The following is a 20,241-nucleotide window of genomic DNA, read 5'->3' on the forward strand; positions in this document are numbered from 1 at the left end:
ATGTATTTGTCAAAAGAAAGAAAAATAAATTTTATTATTAAAGAAATTGACTTATTAAAGCATGGGTTTCATGCTTGGGTCAATTGTTTTTAGGTCATAGCTTCCATTGAAGGCTTCTAGGGTTTATGTCAAGTATCTTTGTCCATGTCATAATGTAAAAGACCCTTCTCGGGCTCTATTTGTCAAAAAGAAATTTATTTTAATGTAAATTAGGTCTTCTAGACCTCCTCCACCAAGTCGGTCTCAAACTGGACAAGTTGACCTAATTGAGGGGCATAAAATGCTATATAAAGGCAACAACTCGACCTCATTTACAGCACTCACTCATCAAGTTCAATCTGAATCTTCTAGGGCTAGTAAAAGTGCGAAATTCAAGAAGGAAGAAGGAAAATACTAGCGAAGAATAAGGAGGACACTATCTATCTAAGAAAGTCGAAATTTTCTTTCTTATCTCACATGTGGGAAGGAACCTTTCAAATCTGTGACTACCTCATCATATCGCAAATTATCCTCTCAAATTGCGACATCACAGGTAGTGATCTATGGAGCAGCCCCGCATCATGTCTCTGAAAGGATTGTTGAGAGCCTCGAATAGAACAATAATCATGCCATTGATGCTATACTTTGCTAGATCTCCTCCACCAAGTCGGTCTCAAATCGGACAAGTCGACCTAACTGAGGGGCATAAACTGCTATATAAAGGCAACAACTCAACTTCATTTGGAGCACTTGCTCATCAAGTTCGATCTAAATCCTTTGGGGCCAGTAAAAGTGCGAAATTCAAAAAGGAAGAAGGAAAAGGCTAGTGAAGGAGAAGGAGGACACTATCTGTCTAAGAAAGTCAATGTTTTCTCTCTTATGTCATGCATGCGAAGGAACCTTTCAAATCTGTGACTACCTCATCATATCGCAAATTATCCTCTCAAATTGCAACATCACAGGTAGTGATCTATGGAGCAGCCCCGCATCATGTCTCTGAAAGGATTGTTGAGAGCCTCGAATAGAACAATAATCATGCCATTGATGCTATACTCTGCTAGATCATCTTGGTACCGAAGTTTGTAATTTTCTTCCCACTTTGTAAACCCATTATTTGCCAGATAGTTTGGTCTTAGATGTCCATTTGTGGCATTGTGTAGATACTAGCAAGGTTTGATACGGATGGTCTGTCGCCTCTCTCACCTATTAGCAATTATGACGGTAGATCTTATTGGTTTGATAATGGTGTGGATATACACCATTTTCTTTTGTATTTTTAACTTCATTTAGTTTGTTCCAATTGCCATATAAACTGAAAGATTTAAGCAAAGCAAGTGAAAGCCATTTTCTGCTCTCAATCTTGTATCTGCAATTCCTCAACTGGAGGGATTGGACTGATAAGAAGACACTGTGTCAGTTTTGTGTGAATTGGATGAGTCTGAACAGCTTGGTCCTAAAATGAATATTGTTAATGAAGACTTTTCCAGCCTGACTTCTGCCTGCGCAGGTCGTGGTTCCTCAACATAGTGATTATCGTGAAGGACAGGACAAAGGAGCTCACAAGTGATTTAGAGTACATGGGCAGGACTTTGAAGCTGACTTTTACCAAACTTACATTGATAATGTGGATTTCGTATTCATTAATTGGGAGGATATTTTGAAGCGCATGGTACTCTTTTGCAACGCTGCAGTTGAGGTTCCTTGGCAGGTGCCTTATGGTGGTGTATGTTATGGGGATGGCAACTCAGTCTTCGCTGCAAATGACTGGCACACTGCATTGTTGCCTGTCTATCTTCAGGCATATTATCGGGATCATTTCCTCATGTGACATGGAGAACACTCTATCTGTCCTTGTGATTCATAACAATGCACACCAGGGACGTGGGCCACTGGATGATTATAAATTTCTAGACTTGCCAGAGCACTATATGGACTGTTTTATGCTTTATGATCCTATTGGAGGAGAACGCCTGAATATTTTCATGGCTGGTCTAAAGCTGCCCATCAAATTGTTGCAGTAAGCCATCGCTATGCCCGGGAATGCCAAATATCAAAAGGTGGGTGGGGCTTACATGAAATAGTAAAGGAGAAACAAGTGCAGCTGACCACATCATCCATCGTCCATGAAAGCACACCATAAGTTTCGATTTATTGTATTTCTTTTATCTTATTGTAAATTCTATTTTTGTCATCATGAAAATGGAAAATTTTTAAAAGTCATTAGGAATAGAAGGGTCATAGGAAAATTGAAAGGTCATGGGGGGAGGTGAAGGGTCACCAATCCATTTGTATAAATGTACCCTCATGCCTCTATGGATAGGGCTTTTGGCACTTGATTCTTTTAGCATAGCTGTTAGCACTTAGGTAACTATGAATGCTCTTGCTCCTGGCAGACTTCAGGCTGAGTTGTGGTGAGGCAAGGGGTTCAGTTTGGAGATGATATGAGCAACCCACCTTCCACTACTGGATTTTGATGGACTTGCTGTACATGTACTTGGATTTGCAGCATTATCAACAAGGAGCTCTTCACTTTTGGCATTGATTCCCGTGCACTTTCATGGTGTTTGTAATGGCTATCCAGTGCTTCTATTGTGTGTGCATGTGTGCTTTCATATCGGTTATATGTTGATGAACTAATTCATAGCTATTGCTTATATGTTTGCTTTGAATATTTGCTCGTTTATTCCACACTAATGCCAGTAACCTATTGTGAACTGATTTGCTATTAACATCTGGTACTTACTTATTTGTGTATGTCTTAGATGGTTTTAGCTCACTGATTCTTTCTTGAGACATACTTCTCATTGTTTTGCTGTCATATTCTTGTGCCTTGTACTTCAAGTTATCATCGTGGTTTGACTTTGTTCTCATTCTCTGGGCATTTCACACTTGCTCTCATGCTAACTTCTCTACACTTGACAGCCAAAAGGAAAATAATCATGGTGGCAGCCGGGACCACATATTGGATGGGGCTTCCATCCCAATCAGTGTGAGGTCTAATTGGGACTTCACACCAGGGAGACCCCCTTATTGTTGGTGGTACATTTTGGCCCGTCAACACTGCAAAAGTAAAAAAAATAATTCTGCTGCCATTAAAAGAAAGAATTCGCTTCTGAAAACCCTAGTAATCTCAATTCTTTCCTTCAAAGTTTTCTAGAGCTCTAATACCATGTTAAATCTCCAAATACTAGTGATTTTATTTTTCAACAATTCAGAATTCATTTGGATAATAAAATAAATTTCTAGGAATAAATAATTGTTGCGTGAAAATAAATTTGGGCTGGCATTAGGAGATTTAACAAAATACCATGTTACATTGGACAGAAGCAATGATTGGTTGCATTAAGTAAATGAGCTTTCAGGTGATAGTTTGATGGCACATATTGTTCATTTTCCATTTTTTAATACATTGTAGTTACTGATTTTAATATTTGGAGGCTTTTTTGAAGTCGTTTACCTAATAAACATTTTTAAGACTATTATGTAAATCATCTCCCTTGTTTGTAATGTGAACATTTTCTCTTGGGTTTCAGGTTTCCATTTATAGCGTGTGAGATATTCTCTTGTGAAATTGACATTATTCTCAAGACACTGGTTGAAGAGGAAGAGGTTGGATTTAATATTCATTTAAAATTGTTTCATTATGGCATATCAATTGAGACTCAGTACTGCCTTTATATTATAAAATTTGAAACATGTATTGCTTTCTTCTTGGATGTACATCAACCCTTGTGGTGTCTATTCAATCATTTTATTTGCCATTTGTTGTTTAGAAATCATAGTCTGTTTCAAGTAATAGTGCACTTATTGTTTTTACTGTAATGTTCCCAGTTAATGAATTTACTGTTTTCCTTCTTGGAATCTGACCGGCTCCATAGAACCTTGCTGGTTGGATACTTTAGCAAGGTAATGTTCGTTTTTAATCTAGTTATTTTTATATAAATTTACAATTTTATATAGATCTTAAATGAAACATTTCCCTGAAGTTGAATCGGCTTTTCAACATTTTGGTCCTTGGAGATGTAGCTCTTTTTAGTCCCATTGACCACTATTGTGGTCATTTTTAGGACATTAACTAATTAGTGAAAGTTCTTCAAATATTGCTGTATCTGAATAGGTTGTAATCTGCTTGTTGTTAAGAAAGACGGTAGCCACCATTCGTTATATTCAAGTAAGTTTCTTTATCCTTATGATTTGTTATTGTGTAAAAGCATTACCTTGGGCTGCTTTGTTGTACTCCTGTTGTTAAATATATGTATAAATCTTCATTTCATGCATTGCAGAGAAAAATTGGAATTGATTCTATGATTTATGTTGTTGTGGTCTGTATTTTAGAGTTGGAAGCTCCCTAGCATTTGGCCAAATACTATTTTTAAATGTTAGTGTTTGCTAAGAGTATGTACAACACTGTTTCCTATGACCTTAGAGATTCCCTTTCAATTGTGGGAGGATTTTCTAATACCATACAATTTTAAAGTGCTTTTCTGATTGACTATGTTTATGCTACTTATACGTTCTGAGCATTTTCTAGCCCAAGGGTAAATTCTCCACAAGAAAGTCAGTATTAGTGGCAGAAGTTAGAACCTAATTTCTGCAAGTTTTCAAGCTTTAAAATGCATTTTCATGTAAGAGCCTAATTGCCTAACCCTATTTTATGTTGGTTTACAACTACTGAAAGCGAGTGTATGTGGTCAGAGGGTGTTACAGGTAGTATTATACTCTATGTTATCTGGGTAAACAATTCTTGTCACAAGTAGTTAATTATTACTACGTCATTATATCCATTTCTCCAACCTACAGAGGCTTAATATGTCGTAGAGCTGTTTGGAAAGTATTTTGCATTTTGGTTTTAAAGTTAAAAGGTGGGGGTTTTACCCCATGAAGCCCTTAACAGTTAAAACTATCCTAACATAGATGCAGAGGTGGTTCTATCCAGGTTGATGCTAGCCATTGAGGTGAAAGTGGTAGAGATCAACATTGGCAGCTACAGCTAAGTTTTGGCAGATTATGCATGTCCCTAGGATTGATGCTAAAGGTCAGTTTTTGAGGGAGTTACAGTTCATACAAGTTAGGGTCTTTACAGAGTATCCAATCCTTGTGAAAACTAGTAAGGTTCACTAAATAAGGTATATCTGAATATTGAGAGGTCCAATTGAAGCGAGATTGGATGGCATATGGAAGAAGACAAACATTGCATATAGGCTGTTCTATATCTTTAGACGATTTTTAATTATTGTGCTTTTCTTCCACATTATCTGGTTTGTTCTTCTCCTCACTGAAACTGATTATCTTGTTTGATGATTTTATACATTTGCCATTCATCAATTGATGCTTCAAGCCTTTGAATGCTTGTTGTAGCACTTCCAGCCCATTGGAATAGAACTGCCATTGTTAACTTGTTCACAGGGTGATTATTATTGATAGACTTGCTGATGAATCTACTATATTTCTCACATATCCCAATCAATCTTTGACAGTGTTGTTGATTTGTGGTAGCATCGGATGTGCTCTAGCCATGAATATTGGTGGAGAGGCTAAGGCACATGAGATCTCCAATACCCAGAAAGGGTTTGGGCAGATTCTAAACAGTTTGGGAGATATTAAAATAATTAATATTTTTAATAGTTTTGCGCTTAGATAATGGTGGAGAATATGTCGATAAGGATTTCACTGATTTTTGCGCTAAGGAGGCATCAGAAGAGAGTGGACAACTCCATATAATTCAGAGCAAAATGGGGTAGCAGAAAGAAGGAACAGGACTATTGTAGAAGTAGCTAGGGCCATGATGTATGATCAGGATATGCCAAAATTCCTGTGGGCAGAAGCATGCAACACAAAATCTATGTTCAGAACGTGACTCCTCATCGGGAAGTGGGCATGATTACTCCAGAGAAAGTCTTTACAGGGATGACACCTGAAGTCAGTCTTTTCAGGATATTTGGGAGTTTAGCATATTGCCGCATACCCGAAGAAAAGAGGAAGAAGTTGGATCAGACTACGAAAAAGGGATATTTGGTAGGATATAGCGAGAACGCTAAGGCATACAGAATCTATCTTCGGGGAGTAGGAAGGTAGTAGTACAACGAGATGTAAAGTTCATGGAGGACAAGGCTTTCAGAAGATCTCGCGAGATGCCTTTCGAGGAGCAGCCAAAAGAGGAGTTGTTGGTTAAGCCTTTTCAACCAACAGAAGTAAAGAATTCTTCCTCACGACAGGAAGATTCTCAGGATGAGGAGGAACGAACAAAAGCACTTGCTGGCAAAGGAAGAACTAGCAGGGAACTTCGTCAGATTTTGCGAGATGTAGAGGGCTTCATCGGTGCGCCAAGAAACAATAAGAGGGAGAAAAAACAACCAGATAGGTTTCAGGCATTGGTAGCTCAGGATGGAGAGCCTGCCAGTTTCAAGGAGGTAGCTCAACATCAGGTTTGGCTAGATGCGATGGTAGAGGAATACAACTCCATAATGGTAAACGATGTCTGAGAGGTGGTGCCACGGCCTCAAGTCATATCTGTGGTAGGATCAAGATGGATCTACTAGATCAAATACACTGCAGATGGCAGTGTTGAGAAATACAAGGCCAGGTTTGTGGCTAAGGGGTATGCTCAAAAAGAAGGGATTGACTATGAGGAGACATTCGCCCCGATAGCCAGGTTTACATCTATTAGGACCTGTTGACCACTACGTGTCAACTACCCATAGCAAGTACACCCCCTTTTCTTCGCAAAAGGGATAGCGCTTGATTGACATGTCCGTGCCATTCGACAGTCATCGTCGACTTGATCATACTATGTTGTAAACCCAGTTTGCATGTGTGAATTGTAAATAATCTTAGCAGATATGAGTCATGTATGTAAATTTCTTAGGTGGACCTAATTTTCTAGTGATAATCTACGTTCCGGAAGGTTTTTCGTCTCACCGATCCATGATCGGCAGAGTTTTCCTTCAGCCTAACCCCAAAGCCGGAATGAATTTTGTCATTAGAATCTTAGAGGAATCCTAGTGTGTTAATCTGCTAGATTATAGTTGTGTCGCAGAACTGGGTGGTTTATGAGGGTCTATGTCAAATGGGTTTTCCCCCTTGAGATGTAAAGTTGTAAAAGTCATGATGTAAAGTGTCTTGAGGGTTAGAAAATGTTTTAATCCCCTCATAAGTCCTAGGTCCTAGGTGATTTTTCCAAAGGCTAAGTTCGAGGATCCATTTAAAAATAAATTAAAAATTAAAAAAATTGAAAAGATAAAAAACAATAAAAAAGAATATATATATATAAAAGATATAAAAAAAATAAAAAAAATAATTAAAAAAATTAAATAAAATAAAAACTTAAATAAAATAAAAACTTAAAAAATAATAAAATAATAATATTTTGAGTAAATAAATGCAGAATTTCAATTTTTTAATGCATTAAAAATTCGACGGATGAGATTAAGAGATATCTTGATCCTCATCGACGGTCAAGATCATTTTGACGTGGATCACTCGAACTAGCTGTTGGGAATTTTTCCTTTAAATAGGGTGCTAGGGGTCATTTGAGATCATTCGATCTGTGAGTCTTGTGCTGAAGAAGCTCTCTTGTAAACCTTTTCTGGTGCTAATAAAGAAAGACTTTGGGGTTGAAATCTTGCCGGTGTTACTCTCTTGAAGTGCTGTGAGCTATTTTATTTTCTGCATATTTTAATTTTCAGCCATTAGTAACAACTCACTGTAGAGTATTGTTGAACACAGGTATCTTGTTCACTTGCTAGGGTTTGAATGGTATTAGGATTTCTGAAATAATGGCAGGTATCTCCATTGCATCTGAGATCTAGTACTGTTTTTCTCTCTTTATTGATGGTTGAAGTGAGCTGTGCAGGAAACCCTTATTGAAGAAGATCAGTGGGCGTTTGGGGAAGTTCTCGGCTGAAATAACCAACTCCCGCAAGCATTCTCTTGCAGAGCCCAACCAGTTTTGATCCTGGGTTTATCATTTAAGTTCGTTTTTTCTGATTTGCATGAGAGATTTCTGAAGTAGTTCATAGTAAATCTGATATTCTGAAAATATTATGGAGGGTTACTAACAAATCTGGCTATTGCAGAGTCACAAAACTGTAAATAATTTTCGCTGGTTCTTAGGGTTTCATTTATTTTTATTGTTTTCAGGTTCTGGTTGCTTGTTTCATTGTTTTCAGGTCACAGGTGCAGGTTTTGAGAAATTTTCAGGGTTTTATCAAGCAAATTTGGAGCAGGGAATTTCAAATATTGATTTTGTGGAGAGTTTCATTGGTTTTTCTGGGCAATCTGAGCAATCCATTCCATCTCCACGTTGCAATTTTATCTTCACGCGGCTGCTTTACCACGCTGTTGCAGCTTCCTCCAGCAAACAAATCATTGATTTTTTCCTTTTTTTTTTACGCAGCTGAACCTTCTATCCACGCTACCCGATAACCATTCACGCAGTACCTGTACTATTGGGCTCTCAGCGCCTTCTTTACCCATTCTGCGTGGTCTAACCTCCCTTGCTGCAATAACCATTTCGCAGCCATACTCTTGCCCACGCATTTTTACATCCCCATTCAGAACCTGTCACTACACTCCTTTCCAGCTCTTCGCTCCTCTTTCCTTCGCCCATGTGCATCCCTTGCCGAACCGGCATTGCAGTTCTTTTCCCAACATTACTCCATCTCCACGCTGCTTAACCTTTAGCTACTTGCATACCTTCTCTCCACGTCGCCGTCCAGATTTCTGTCGACCTGATCTCCCTTCCTTGTAGTTGCATAAACCTCCCTATTTTGCAGCAAATCCATTGAGTTGCTTGTTTGCAACGTATTGCTTAGCTCCTCATCAAATCTACCAGACCTGCTCACCTGCGTGCTGCGTGGATCAAGTCCTCGTCCCATCTGCATCTTCTCCGTTCGCCCTCGAAGAGCATTCCGCCGTCAAAATTTGTAATCGCATAGTAAGAACGTGTTTTTGGTATATACGGGCCAGGTATTATTTCATGCGTTTGACATATTGGTTAGCATAGTTAGAACGTTCTTTTTCTTTTTTAATTGTGTATTTTTTTATGAAGGGAGCGTTTAACATTTCAGGCGTTGGTTTAGTTTACATTTTAGATTTAATTAGTTTTGTTTGGTTTGATTTTTGGCTTTAAAAATAACATTTAAAAATATAAAAAGTCCCGTTTTAGACTTTAAGTTAGGGTTTTAGTTTTATTTTTTAGGACTTTAGTTTTAGTTTAAATTTTAATTTTAAGCTATATTTATAACAAATAAGAAGTTCCTAAAAATTATAAACTTTCGAAATTCCTAAAATTTTTCTTTTCTTATAGTTTAAGCTTTAGACTTTAATTTAAATTTGATTTTTATAGTTTTAGATTAGATTAGATTAGATTTTATTTTGCGTTTTTGCTAGTTTTGTTTCATTTTGAGGATTAAAAAATCATAATTTTTTTTTTTTGGGTATAGTTTAGGTTTTGAATTTTGTTAGAAGTAAATACATAAAAAATTTGTTGACTAAAAATTTCCTTTTTAGTTTAGTTCATTTTTTGGATTTAAAGTTTCATTTTCGTTTAAAAAAACATAAAAATATTTTGGAAACATTTCGCTTGATTCAGTCTTGGCTCAGGGATTTATCCCGTTTTATCGTTTCTGCTGAGGCTAAAATTTTGATATGGAATTAATGTTTATCATTTTTATGTGATTTAGCATGCTTGATTGATCATTTTTGAAGATTAGCTACATGAATGAGATATCTGGTTAGTGTTTAAAATTACATGGTTGTGTATCGAACTTTATCTTTCGAAATTTTAAATCGCTGGAGTATCATTAAGTCATTAAGCATTTTCTTGCATTTGATAAAAGTTAATCTTCGCTTGGGTTATTTGAATTTAAATGATTGCTCTACATGGTTTACATTTCCGCAACGTTTAGTAAGTAATCATTTAAACATTAACCTCATAAGGCACTGGTCTATTTATTTAATAAATCAATTTAGTGCTTGTTCCTTCGTGTCTTCCAACCCAACTGGTTAACAGTTGGTCATCCATTTTCCTATAGGGTCTACCCCCCTTAGCCGCGGGAGACATGCTTAAACGGAGAGATCGGGGATCAGAGTGACAGCCCCTGGTCTGAGCGTTGTCGTGACAATCTGTGCGACAACAGGATCGTGATATCTCTTGTAGCCCTGATGGGATGTAAGATCCATCAGATCGATGTCAAAACGACATTTCTGAACGGGGTAATAGAAGAGGAGGTATACATTGAACAACCAGAGGGCTTTGAAACTCATGAAAAGAAGTCTCATGTATGCAGATTGAAGAAAACCTTGTATGGCTGGAACAGGCACTGAGAGCATGGTATGGTCGAATAGATGGCTACTTGCAGAAGATGGGGTTTGTCAAGAGTGATGTGGACCCGAATATCTACTATTAGGTTGTAGAGAACGAGTTGCTACTCTTAGTATTGTATGTGGATGATCTCTTTCTTACAGGATCATCCAGACTCATTGGGGACTACAAGAAGAATCTAGCCACAAAATTCGATATGAAGGATTTGGGATGAATGCACTGCTTTGTAGGGTTGGAAGTTTGGCAACAGAAGGGAGAAATCTTCCTTGGGCAAGGGAGGTATGCTACAAAAATCCTGAAAAGATTCGGGATGGAGGACTGTAGAGCTATGGCTATGCCAATGATCACCAACTGGAAGAAGATTGATGCATCAAAAGGCAAGGATGTCGATCCCACCCTATACAGGCAGCTCATAGGGTCCCTAATGTATTTGGTCAATACTAGGCCAGACATTTGCTATGCTGTCATCACCCTCAGTTAGCTAATGGTGGAACTGAAGAGGGCACACTGGGCAACAACCAAACATGTTCTTAGGTATTTACAGGGAACAGTCAATTATGGACTCTTGTACACCAGGAGTAAGGATATCAAATTGAGTTGATTTACTGATGCAGATTGGGCAGGAAGTTCCATGGATCGAAAAAGTACTTCTGGGCATTGTTTCAACATTGGATCAGGAATGACCTCCTGGAGCAGTAGGAAATAGAAGTCTGTGGCTTTGAGCTCATCTGAGGCAGAATATATGGTGGCAAGCACAACTTCGTGTGAGGCCATATGGCTTATAAAACTGCTTGTGAACCTATTTAGAAGGAATATGGGGGTGACCAGGATCATGTGCGATAATCAGAGTTGCATCAAGCTTTCTGAGAATCTAGTGTTTTGTGATAGGTCGAAGCATATTGATATCCGATGTCACTTTGTCAGGGATTGTGTCCAACGAGGAGCTGTACAGTTGAGCTACACTCCTACAGGAGAACAGGTGGCAGACATCCTCACCAAGGCCCTTGGAAAGATAAAGTTTGACTACTTCAGGGAAAAGATGGGGATGGTAAAGAACACGTTTTAGTAGCAGAAATGGGAGTGATAACAAGAAGGATGCAGAGGGAGTTGCAGTGCGGATGCAGTGTTGGGAGAAAGGACCAACAACAGCACGGATGCAGAGGGAGTTGTCGTATAGATGTAGTAGTGGTAGTAGCAGAGCCATGGGCAGCAGTATAGGTTGCAACAGTGTAGAGGATGTTGGGCAGGGAGGCTTAGCATCAACACAGGGATTGATGCCGGATGATCAGGGTGATACTCAGTGAGGAGTATTACTAGAGCACAGTCCTCGCTAAGAGGGCGTGTTTATTTGGGGTAGCATCGGATGTGCTCTAGCCACGAAAATTGGTCTAGAGGCTAAGGCACATGAGATCTCCAATAGCCAGAAAGGGTTTGGGCAGATTCTAAATAGTTTGGGAGATATTAAAATAATTAATATTTTTAATGAAGTCCCTAAGTTTAAAATATTAATTTGAATTAATATAAAACTGTGCTAGAATGGTCTAAAAGTCATGGATCAAGCCAGATCTTATCATAGCCGTTGATTAGGGACTTAATCTCGGTCGTTGATTTGTCAACGAGAAAAGTATAAGAGGAGGCTTGAGGGTCACTTGGAGAACACACTGAGGGAGTCCAGTCGGTTCAATTTCTGGAGTGGGGTTAGCTGAGAAATTGAACCAGTGGTCTGGTGAGCAGTCAGGAGGCAGCGAATATGGAACAGAGAGACGAGATCAACCATTAGAGATCAATGCTGAGGCAGGAGAGGTAGACGCAGGGCATTTCAGGCAGACGCAGAGGCAGCAAGAGACTGCGCAGTCACTAACTGGGCCTGCGTGGGTGACACAGAGAGGCCCAGGGCTGATGCAGAGGGTCTGAGAGCCACGCAGAGGTCAGTTGGGCTGACGATGGGATTGGGAGAAATGCTAGAGAATTTTTTCTCTTTGTGGGTAAGCCAATTTGGCAACATGTTGTACTGAAGAATTACTGAATAATAAAAACCTCCCTTGTTGCACCGATTTTCCCACACTGGGTTTTTCCAGGGACTGTTGTCCAAAATAATTGTGTCAATGTGTTGATTCTTGTGCATATGTTTGTTTCTGTATTACGGTGTGATATCTGCAGTAGTATTTATTTTAATGTTTTTATTTTAATGTTTATTGAAGTAATTTCATAAATAACTTACTGTGGAATAAGTAGGAAAAGTAAATCAGTTGCTGCAGTGATAGAATTTTCACAAGTGTTCACATCTTGTAAGTCATTTAGTGTCTTTTTTTTTTCAACCTGACAGTTACATCTTGTAAGTCATTTACTTTCTTTATTTTTACTTGGCATTTACATCTTGTAAGTCATTTAGTTTCTTTATTTACTACTTATCTCTCTTGCACACCTTAGATCTCTTTTGCACTCTTTTACTCAATCTTCTTGTTTGGATGCACTTCAAATGTGCTCATTTATCTTTTACTTATAGTGTTTCTGTGTTCACTTATGTGGGTCGAGTTGTAAAAAATGGCCGAGCCGACCTATACGTTTTCTCGTTGGGCTGACTTGGCATAAACTTCATATCTCCTCATTCCTATGGTGTTAGAGGGACTGCCATATACCATTGGAAAGATCTCAAAGAAAGATTTTCAATCATATATCCTAAGTCACCAGGATACAGATACGTATACGGATCCAGATCTAGATTCGCTAGCTTTTAGAAAATCCAGGATCCAGATATGGCAAGGATACGTCAAGTACAAAAAATTAAAATATAATAATATTTTAAAATTTTAAAAAACACTTTGAGTTCAAAAATCAAATCTTTTTATAAATTACAACATTTAAAATTGAAACCATTAGAAATATTATAAATATGAAGACTGAAGCACTGAAATGATGCATCCTCGGTCATACAAAAACTATAATATCATAAATGATAATAGTAAGTACAAAAATGAGCGGCTCATCCATGATCACTCTACTAATATCATAATGTTGAGTAGGTTTAACTACAAATCCTCAAATGGATCTACATTATCTTCTCAATATTGCAACTATATATCATGAATAGATGACGGGAGCTTGGAATGTGGGAAGTTGCATCAGTAGGCTGGACTGGTGGTGGAACAATATTCTCAAGTAGGTTGAGGCGAGTCATAACATTTGGTGTCAGGTTCAAGTCAGAGATCTCAGGCTCCACATCCCACATCTTGCTCGGACCTTTTTTATACTCAGGTTCAACATGTGATAGAAGATGGAGGTTGGAATTAACATACACAAGATCCTTAGCCTTTGCCGCTCCCAGCCTGTTTCGCTTCACTAAATGGATGAAGCCATATGTATTCCAATTCCTCTCAGCTGATGAGGAACTAGCAACTTGAGATAACAACTTGGAGGCTAAAGTGGAGAGATGAATGTTATCCCCACCATGGAAGCCCCACCAAGTAATAAGATGAAGATGCCCTCGATCATCCATAGCTACTGGATCTCAAAAGCTACCAGTAGATTGTATAAATCCTCCAATTCTTGGTCTACTTCCATTGCAACTCCCACATCTCTCTAAATTTTCCTCAAAGCTGTCTTGTATCCTTGTACCAGTTCAGAATCCTTGTTTGGCATTGTTCTACGAGGTAAAGACAAAATTTTGGAATGATAATATTTGGGGTGCAAAGCATAGGCCAAAAGGTGTAATGGTTTGGTCATTTTGTTCCACCTTTCTGTAACTATGTCCTTTGCTTCATAATAAAATGTTTCAAAAGGGTCATTTTCACTTGTCTTGGTAATTTCCCTTATCCTCTCCAACATACTATCAATGTTTTCATAAACTTCCCCCAAGCAAGGTGTATCTGTTAAATTTGACTAGGCCCAAACTCCACCTTGGACAACTCATATGATTTCATGATAATTTTCTTCTCCTCCACAAGTGCGAAGGGTTGTCTGCAATTTTTGTTTTCCAGTGTTGACCAAGTTGCAACAAGTTTGACCAGCGTTGACCGTGGCAACGTTTGACCTTGTTTGACTATGATTTTTGTGGGAATATATCTGTTTGGGCAGGCCACATATTTGGGTACAAAAACCGATATTTTCTGTGCTATTTGACCAGCGTTGATTGCAGGTTTGATTGTGCATTGACTAAGTTTCACTGATTTCTTTAGCACTGTTTTGGGTTGATTTGGACTGTTGTTGGAGGCCGAATTGACTAGATTTGATCGAGCTGATTTGGAGGAGCAATTCTTTTGATTTGACCAGTGTTGAGTTTCTGGTTAGGGCATCCTGTTGATTGTAGTTTGACTGGATCAATTTGATTGTGTTTGAGCAAGTGAATTTTGTACATTGTACTCTCTCTCATCTGAACCTTTGAAGAATAATAAGAAGACTTGATCAAAGGGTTTCCCCACATTAGGGTTTTTCCCTGGCATCCGCCAAATATTGTGTCCTTTTGTCTTGGCTTGTCTTCTGTGTTTTATTTATGTTCTATCTGCATTTACAATCATGTTAATGTGATTGCTAATCTGGAAATTGATATTGGGCTAATAAGGAAAATTGAAGTAAATTACTCTTAAGCATTAGAAATACCATTGTTATCTAAAATTAACATGGTATAGGCACTGAGGTGAATACAAATCCCAAGCAAGAGTGAAAAGAGAAATCATTGAGATTTGTTGGACAAGGACAAGATTCAATGGCCTGCGCATCTTACTTCAAACCTGATGATAAGCTCAATGATAAGTCTGATTATCATGCATGGAAGATGTCTCTTGATTTGACTTTGGAAGACCAGGATGTTATGGACTATGTGCAAGGAAAAACTTCTGAACCTCCTTCAAATGCACCAATTGCTGCTGAGACAAAGTACAAGAAAGGTGAAGTCAAAGCCAAGAAGATCATCAGGGATTCTATTAACAAGCATTTGGTTGCATCCATCTCTGATTTGAACACATCTAAGGAGATGTATGACAGGTTGGTTTTAGCAATGCAAACCAAGTCCTCTTACTCAAAAACAAATTGAAGGACATAAAGAAGGGAAGAGGTGAAGATATCCAATCCTAGTTCATGAGGATTACAACGATAAAAAATGATCTTCTTTCAATTGGAGGTCACTCTGATTGCCCTTGGAGGTCTCCCTCGTGAATGGCATGTGTTCAACACTACTATCCTCAACAATGACAGGATTCCAGGTTTTGATGAATTATTGACTAGATGTACTCAAGAAGAGACGAGAATGACGGAGAGAGACATGCCTTCAAATATGAATGGTCCTACTACATTCTCCGCTCATGCTAAAAACAAGAACAACGTAGGTTAAAAGAAGCAATGTCAAGGAAGGCCAAGATTCAACGATGGAAGGAAGGGAAGATGCTTCATTTGTAACAGGTTTGGTCACTATGCTAGGGAGTGTCCTAATAGAAGGGATACACCTCAAGATGATGACAACAAGAACCACAACAATTTCAGGGCCAACAACAATCAAAGGAATGGCATATTCAACAACAAAGGAAAAAGGAATGCTCCCGCTACTCAACATGGAAATGATAGACCTCCCAAAAGATCAAGAAACTCCACGTATGATGAATCTAATGTTGTAGATATCAATCAAAAATAATTTAATCTTATATCTGCCCTCTCAATAACCTCTCCTCCAGATACCTTGGGAAATTGGTTGATTGATAGTGGTGCCTCAAGGCACTTTACTGGGTATAAGCAAGCTCTTTCAAATCTGATATAAAAAGATACAAAATTGGAAATCATTCTTGGAGACAAATCCCGTGAAAGGAGTTGGAAATGTTACTCTTCAATTAAATCGAGGTAGCACCATTCATCTACAAGAAGTACTGTATCTACTTGATCTAAGGAAGAACCTGGTATCCATCTCGCAATGGAGGACAAAGGATTCAAGGTGGCATTCATCGATGGAAAGGTACGTGTTTGGAAAAGAAATTTCATAGAAGCATTTATTCTTGGATTCAGGGTTGATAGCCTATGTCAAGTTGGAGGAAGCCCATTGGGAGCTATGTCTTGCGACAGATCTCTTCAATCCAAATTATGGCATCAGAGGTTTTCTCATCTACATTATAAGGCTCTACCCAATGCAAGGAAGATGGTGACAGGTGTGCCCGAATTTAAAGGAGAACATGAAGGTGTTTGTTAGGGATGTGCCGAAGGAAAACATACAAGGGGACCATTCCCCTCAAGTGATAGCAAGACTACTGACATTTTGCAATTGGTTCATTCTGATCTATCTGGTATGTTTCTCATGACATCTTTGGGAGGATATTTATATTATGCGCCATCTTTGTGGATGACTTCTCTCGCAAAACTTGGATTAATTTCTTGAATAAGAAGGATGAAGTATTCACATGGTGACAGGTATGCTTGAATTTAAAGGAGAACATGAAGGTGTTTGTTAGGGATGTGCCGAAGGAAAACATACAAGGGGACCATTCCCCTCAAGTGATAGCAAGACTACTGACATTTTGCAATTGGTTCATTCTGATCTATCTGGTATGTTGCTCGTGACATCTTTGGGAGGATATTTATATTATGCGCCATCTTTGTGGATGACTTCTCTCGCAAAATTTGGATTAATTTCTTGAATAAGAAGGATGAAGTATTCACATGGTTCTGTTCTTTCAAAGCCTTGGTCGAAAATCAAACAGGGAAGTAGATCAAAATATTGAGGACCGATACTGAATATGAGTCAAATGAGTTCAATGACTATTGCAGAGAAGCTGGCATTAAGAGGGAGACTACTACTGCATATACTCCTGAGCAAAATGGTGTTGCTGAAAGGAAGAATCGCTCTATTATAGAAGTCACTCGTGCCATGCTTCATGATCAAAGCCTTTCGAAGTTCCTATGGGCAAAAGCTGCCAACATTACCATGTATCTTCAAAATAGATGCGCTCATCAAGCCTTGGATTGCAAAACTCTAGAAGAAGTTTTCACCAGTAAGAAACTTTATTTTTCTCACTTTAGAATTTTTGGTAGCCTTGTGTATTTTCATGTGCCAAAAGAAAATAGAAGCAAATTGGATGCATCTAGGAAGAAATGAACGTTTGTGGGCTACAGTGAAACTTCTAAGGCATATAAAATCTATGTGCTTGGTCAAAGAGAAGTGGAGGTAAGTAACGATTTCACCTTCGATGAAGATGTTGCGCTTGGCAAGATTAGTAACCTTCCTATTCTAAGGAAGGACAAAGAAGCAGATACAGGAACCGCATGATAAGCCGATGCCTGATGTTGAAGGACCAATGGATCCCATTGATCCACTCCCTCCTAAAAAGTGTGACCCTCATGGCTTAGGGAAACTCTTGAAGATGTCAAGAGACATATTGCACCAAGGGGGACATTTCGTGAAAGTAAGAAGCTGAATAGGTTCAAAGGGTACTTAGCTGCCGTGAACACCATTGTTCAAACTAAGCCTTGCACATTCGAAGAAGTCGTGAAGCACTAAGTTTGGAAAGATGCTATGAACGAAGAGTATGAGTCGATTATGAAGAATTTTGTCTGGGATGTGGTCCCTAGACCCAAGGAAATTTTTTTTGTCACCTCGAAATGGCTCTCTACACTATAAAGCATGGAGCTGATGGAAGTGCTGAAAAGTTCGAGGCCAGGTTTGTTGCTCGAGGCTTCTCTCAAAATGAAGGTGTGGACTATGATGAGATATTTGCATCAGTTGCCCAATATACCACTATCTGTTCGATTATAGCCCTTGCTACCTCGCAATGATGGAACCTGCACCAGATGGATGTCAAAACCGCCTTCTTACATGGTTCAATTAAGGAAAAAAGTCTATGTAGAACAACCCGAGGGGTTCGATGTTCAAGATCGTAAGACACATGTATGCAGGTTGAAGAAAGCCCTCTATGGGTTGAAGCAAGCTCCTCGGGCTTGGTATGAAAGGATCGACAACTATTTGATGAAGCTGGGATTTATAAGAAGTGAAGCTGATCTGAACCTTTACTTTAAGGTTGATAATGATAGACCTCTCATCTTGGTACTTTATGTGGACAATCTCTTTCTGAGAGGTGCAGACCCTCTCATTCATCAATGCAAGAGGGAGTTGGTTTCCAAGTTCGAGATGAAGGACCTAGGACTGATGCATTATTTCCTATGATTGGAGGTCTGGCAAAAGCCAGGTGAGATTTTCCTTTCCCATGGAAAATACATTGTGAAGCTACTTGAAAGGTTTGGGATGATGGATTGTAAGTCTGTGACTACTCTGATGGAATTTAACTTCAAGAATTTATGTGAAAGTGCTGCTGGGCCTGATTTGGGAAATCCTTATGAGTATCGTCAACTCGTGGGGGCCTTGATGTTCTTGGTGAACTCCCATCCGGACATATGCTTTGCAGTGAATACATTGAGTCAATTTTTGGTTGAGCCTCATCACATAGATCGGATTGCTGCCAAGAATCTTTTGAGATATTTTCAGGGCACAATCACCTATGGACTGAGATACACTGTTGGAAATGTGAGGCTCCATGGTTATTCTGATGCTGACTAGGCTGGCAATGTGGTGGAATGTAAGAGCACATTAGGATGTTGCTTCTCACTAGGTTCTGCTTCGATATCGTGGATGAGCAGGAAGCAGAAATCGGTTACTTTGAGCACCGTCGAGGTCGAATATATTGCTGCTAGTATGGCCTCTTGTGAAATTGTTTGGTTGCGAAAGCTCTTTAGTGAGTTGCTTGGACATGTGTTGGATACCACCGTGATCTTATGCAACAATCAAAGTGGGATTTGTCTCTCTGAGAATCCCGTGTTTCATGACCGCTCCAAGCATATTGATATTAGGTACCACTTTATTCGCGATATGGTACAACATGGAGCAATAAGGCTCCGTCACATTGGGACTGATGAACAGTTTGCAGATATTCTTACGAAGCCCCCATGGAAGGTCAAATTCTTAACCTTCCATGAACGACTTGGAGTTGTGGAGAGACCCTCTTATGAGGGTCCCGTTTGAGTTGGATATATAGCTCTGGCTGCTTCGGGGGGCTTGGGGTACTTCTTGGAGCGATGAGCGACCACAGGGTGAGTGGTTCACCTTTCCCCTAATGGTGCGTTGTGTACAGGGTGAGTGGTTCACCTTCCCTTGTGATACCCCATGATGGTTGATATATGCATAGGATGAGTGGTTCACCTTCTTCTGCAGATACATCTTACTCATGTAGTCTAAGACTCATGGGAAGTACCTCTCATTTGGGCAATGAGTTGGGAAATGAAGATAGGGACCATAGTATTACAGATACCTCTTATTTGGGCAATGAGTTGGGAAACGAGGATAGGGACCATAGTATTACAGATGGATGCATTGTGTACTACCATACTCCCTATGCTAGGATGTTTGATAGTGATTTGGGATCAATGGAGATTGATTTCGGGTCAGTCGAGAGTGGTATGATACACTCGATCATTTCTTCTTCATTATTTCTTCATAGTTCAGCAGAGTAATGCAAAGCTGGGATAACAGGGATGGTATAGATTGTCAGATGGTTTGGTAGGTGGAGTTCTCCCTAATTGAGAGGGAGTGTTAAATTTGGCAGCTAGGGCCAAACTTCACCTTGGACAACTCATATGGTGGAGATGATATTTTTGTTGGATTCCTCTTTCTGAGAGGTGTAGGATTGATCTAAAGATCATCTCATTATGACAAGTATATATGGAATTATGAATTTATTTCTTCTATGGGCAAATTGCCAAGGTCAGCCAACAATCTAATGTAGGCTCAGAAGCCCAAAGGTCATATCTCTTCATCCTCAACGTTATATATAAATAGAAGGAGCATCTACCTCATTTGGACATTCATTCATCTCACACATATCTCTCTCTCCTCATCTGATTGGGTTGTACGATTTCAGGACAAACTTCTTCTCCTCCACACGTGCGAAGGGTTGACTGTAATTTCTGTTTTC

The 20,241-nt window shown here is 39.1% G+C and overlaps 1 protein-coding gene across 2 annotated transcripts in view; it reads left to right on the top strand.

Annotated features, from left to right (window-relative positions):
• The window catches only part of LOC149198647 (uncharacterized), a 313,246-nt gene that overhangs the window by 89,877 nt on the left and 203,128 nt on the right, over window positions 1-20,241 (top strand). For both annotated transcript variants that reach the window (XM_089402093.1, XM_089402094.1), the window contains exons 4-6: window positions 3,513-3,588; window positions 3,811-3,885; window positions 4,097-4,150. In XM_089402093.1, the coding sequence (XP_089258219.1) occupies window positions 3,513-3,588; window positions 3,811-3,885; window positions 4,097-4,150 (205 nt within the window). The remainder of the gene's footprint in view (window positions 1-3,512; window positions 3,589-3,810; window positions 3,886-4,096; window positions 4,151-20,241) is intronic.

The sequence above is a fragment of the Pinus tabuliformis genome, chromosome 2_1 (genome assembly GCF_031772625.1).
Source record: "Pinus tabuliformis cultivar Carrire ecotype Pingquan chromosome 2_1, CPIR1, whole genome shotgun sequence".
In the NCBI taxonomy this organism is placed as follows: domain Eukaryota; kingdom Viridiplantae; phylum Streptophyta; class Pinopsida; order Pinales; family Pinaceae; genus Pinus; species Pinus tabuliformis.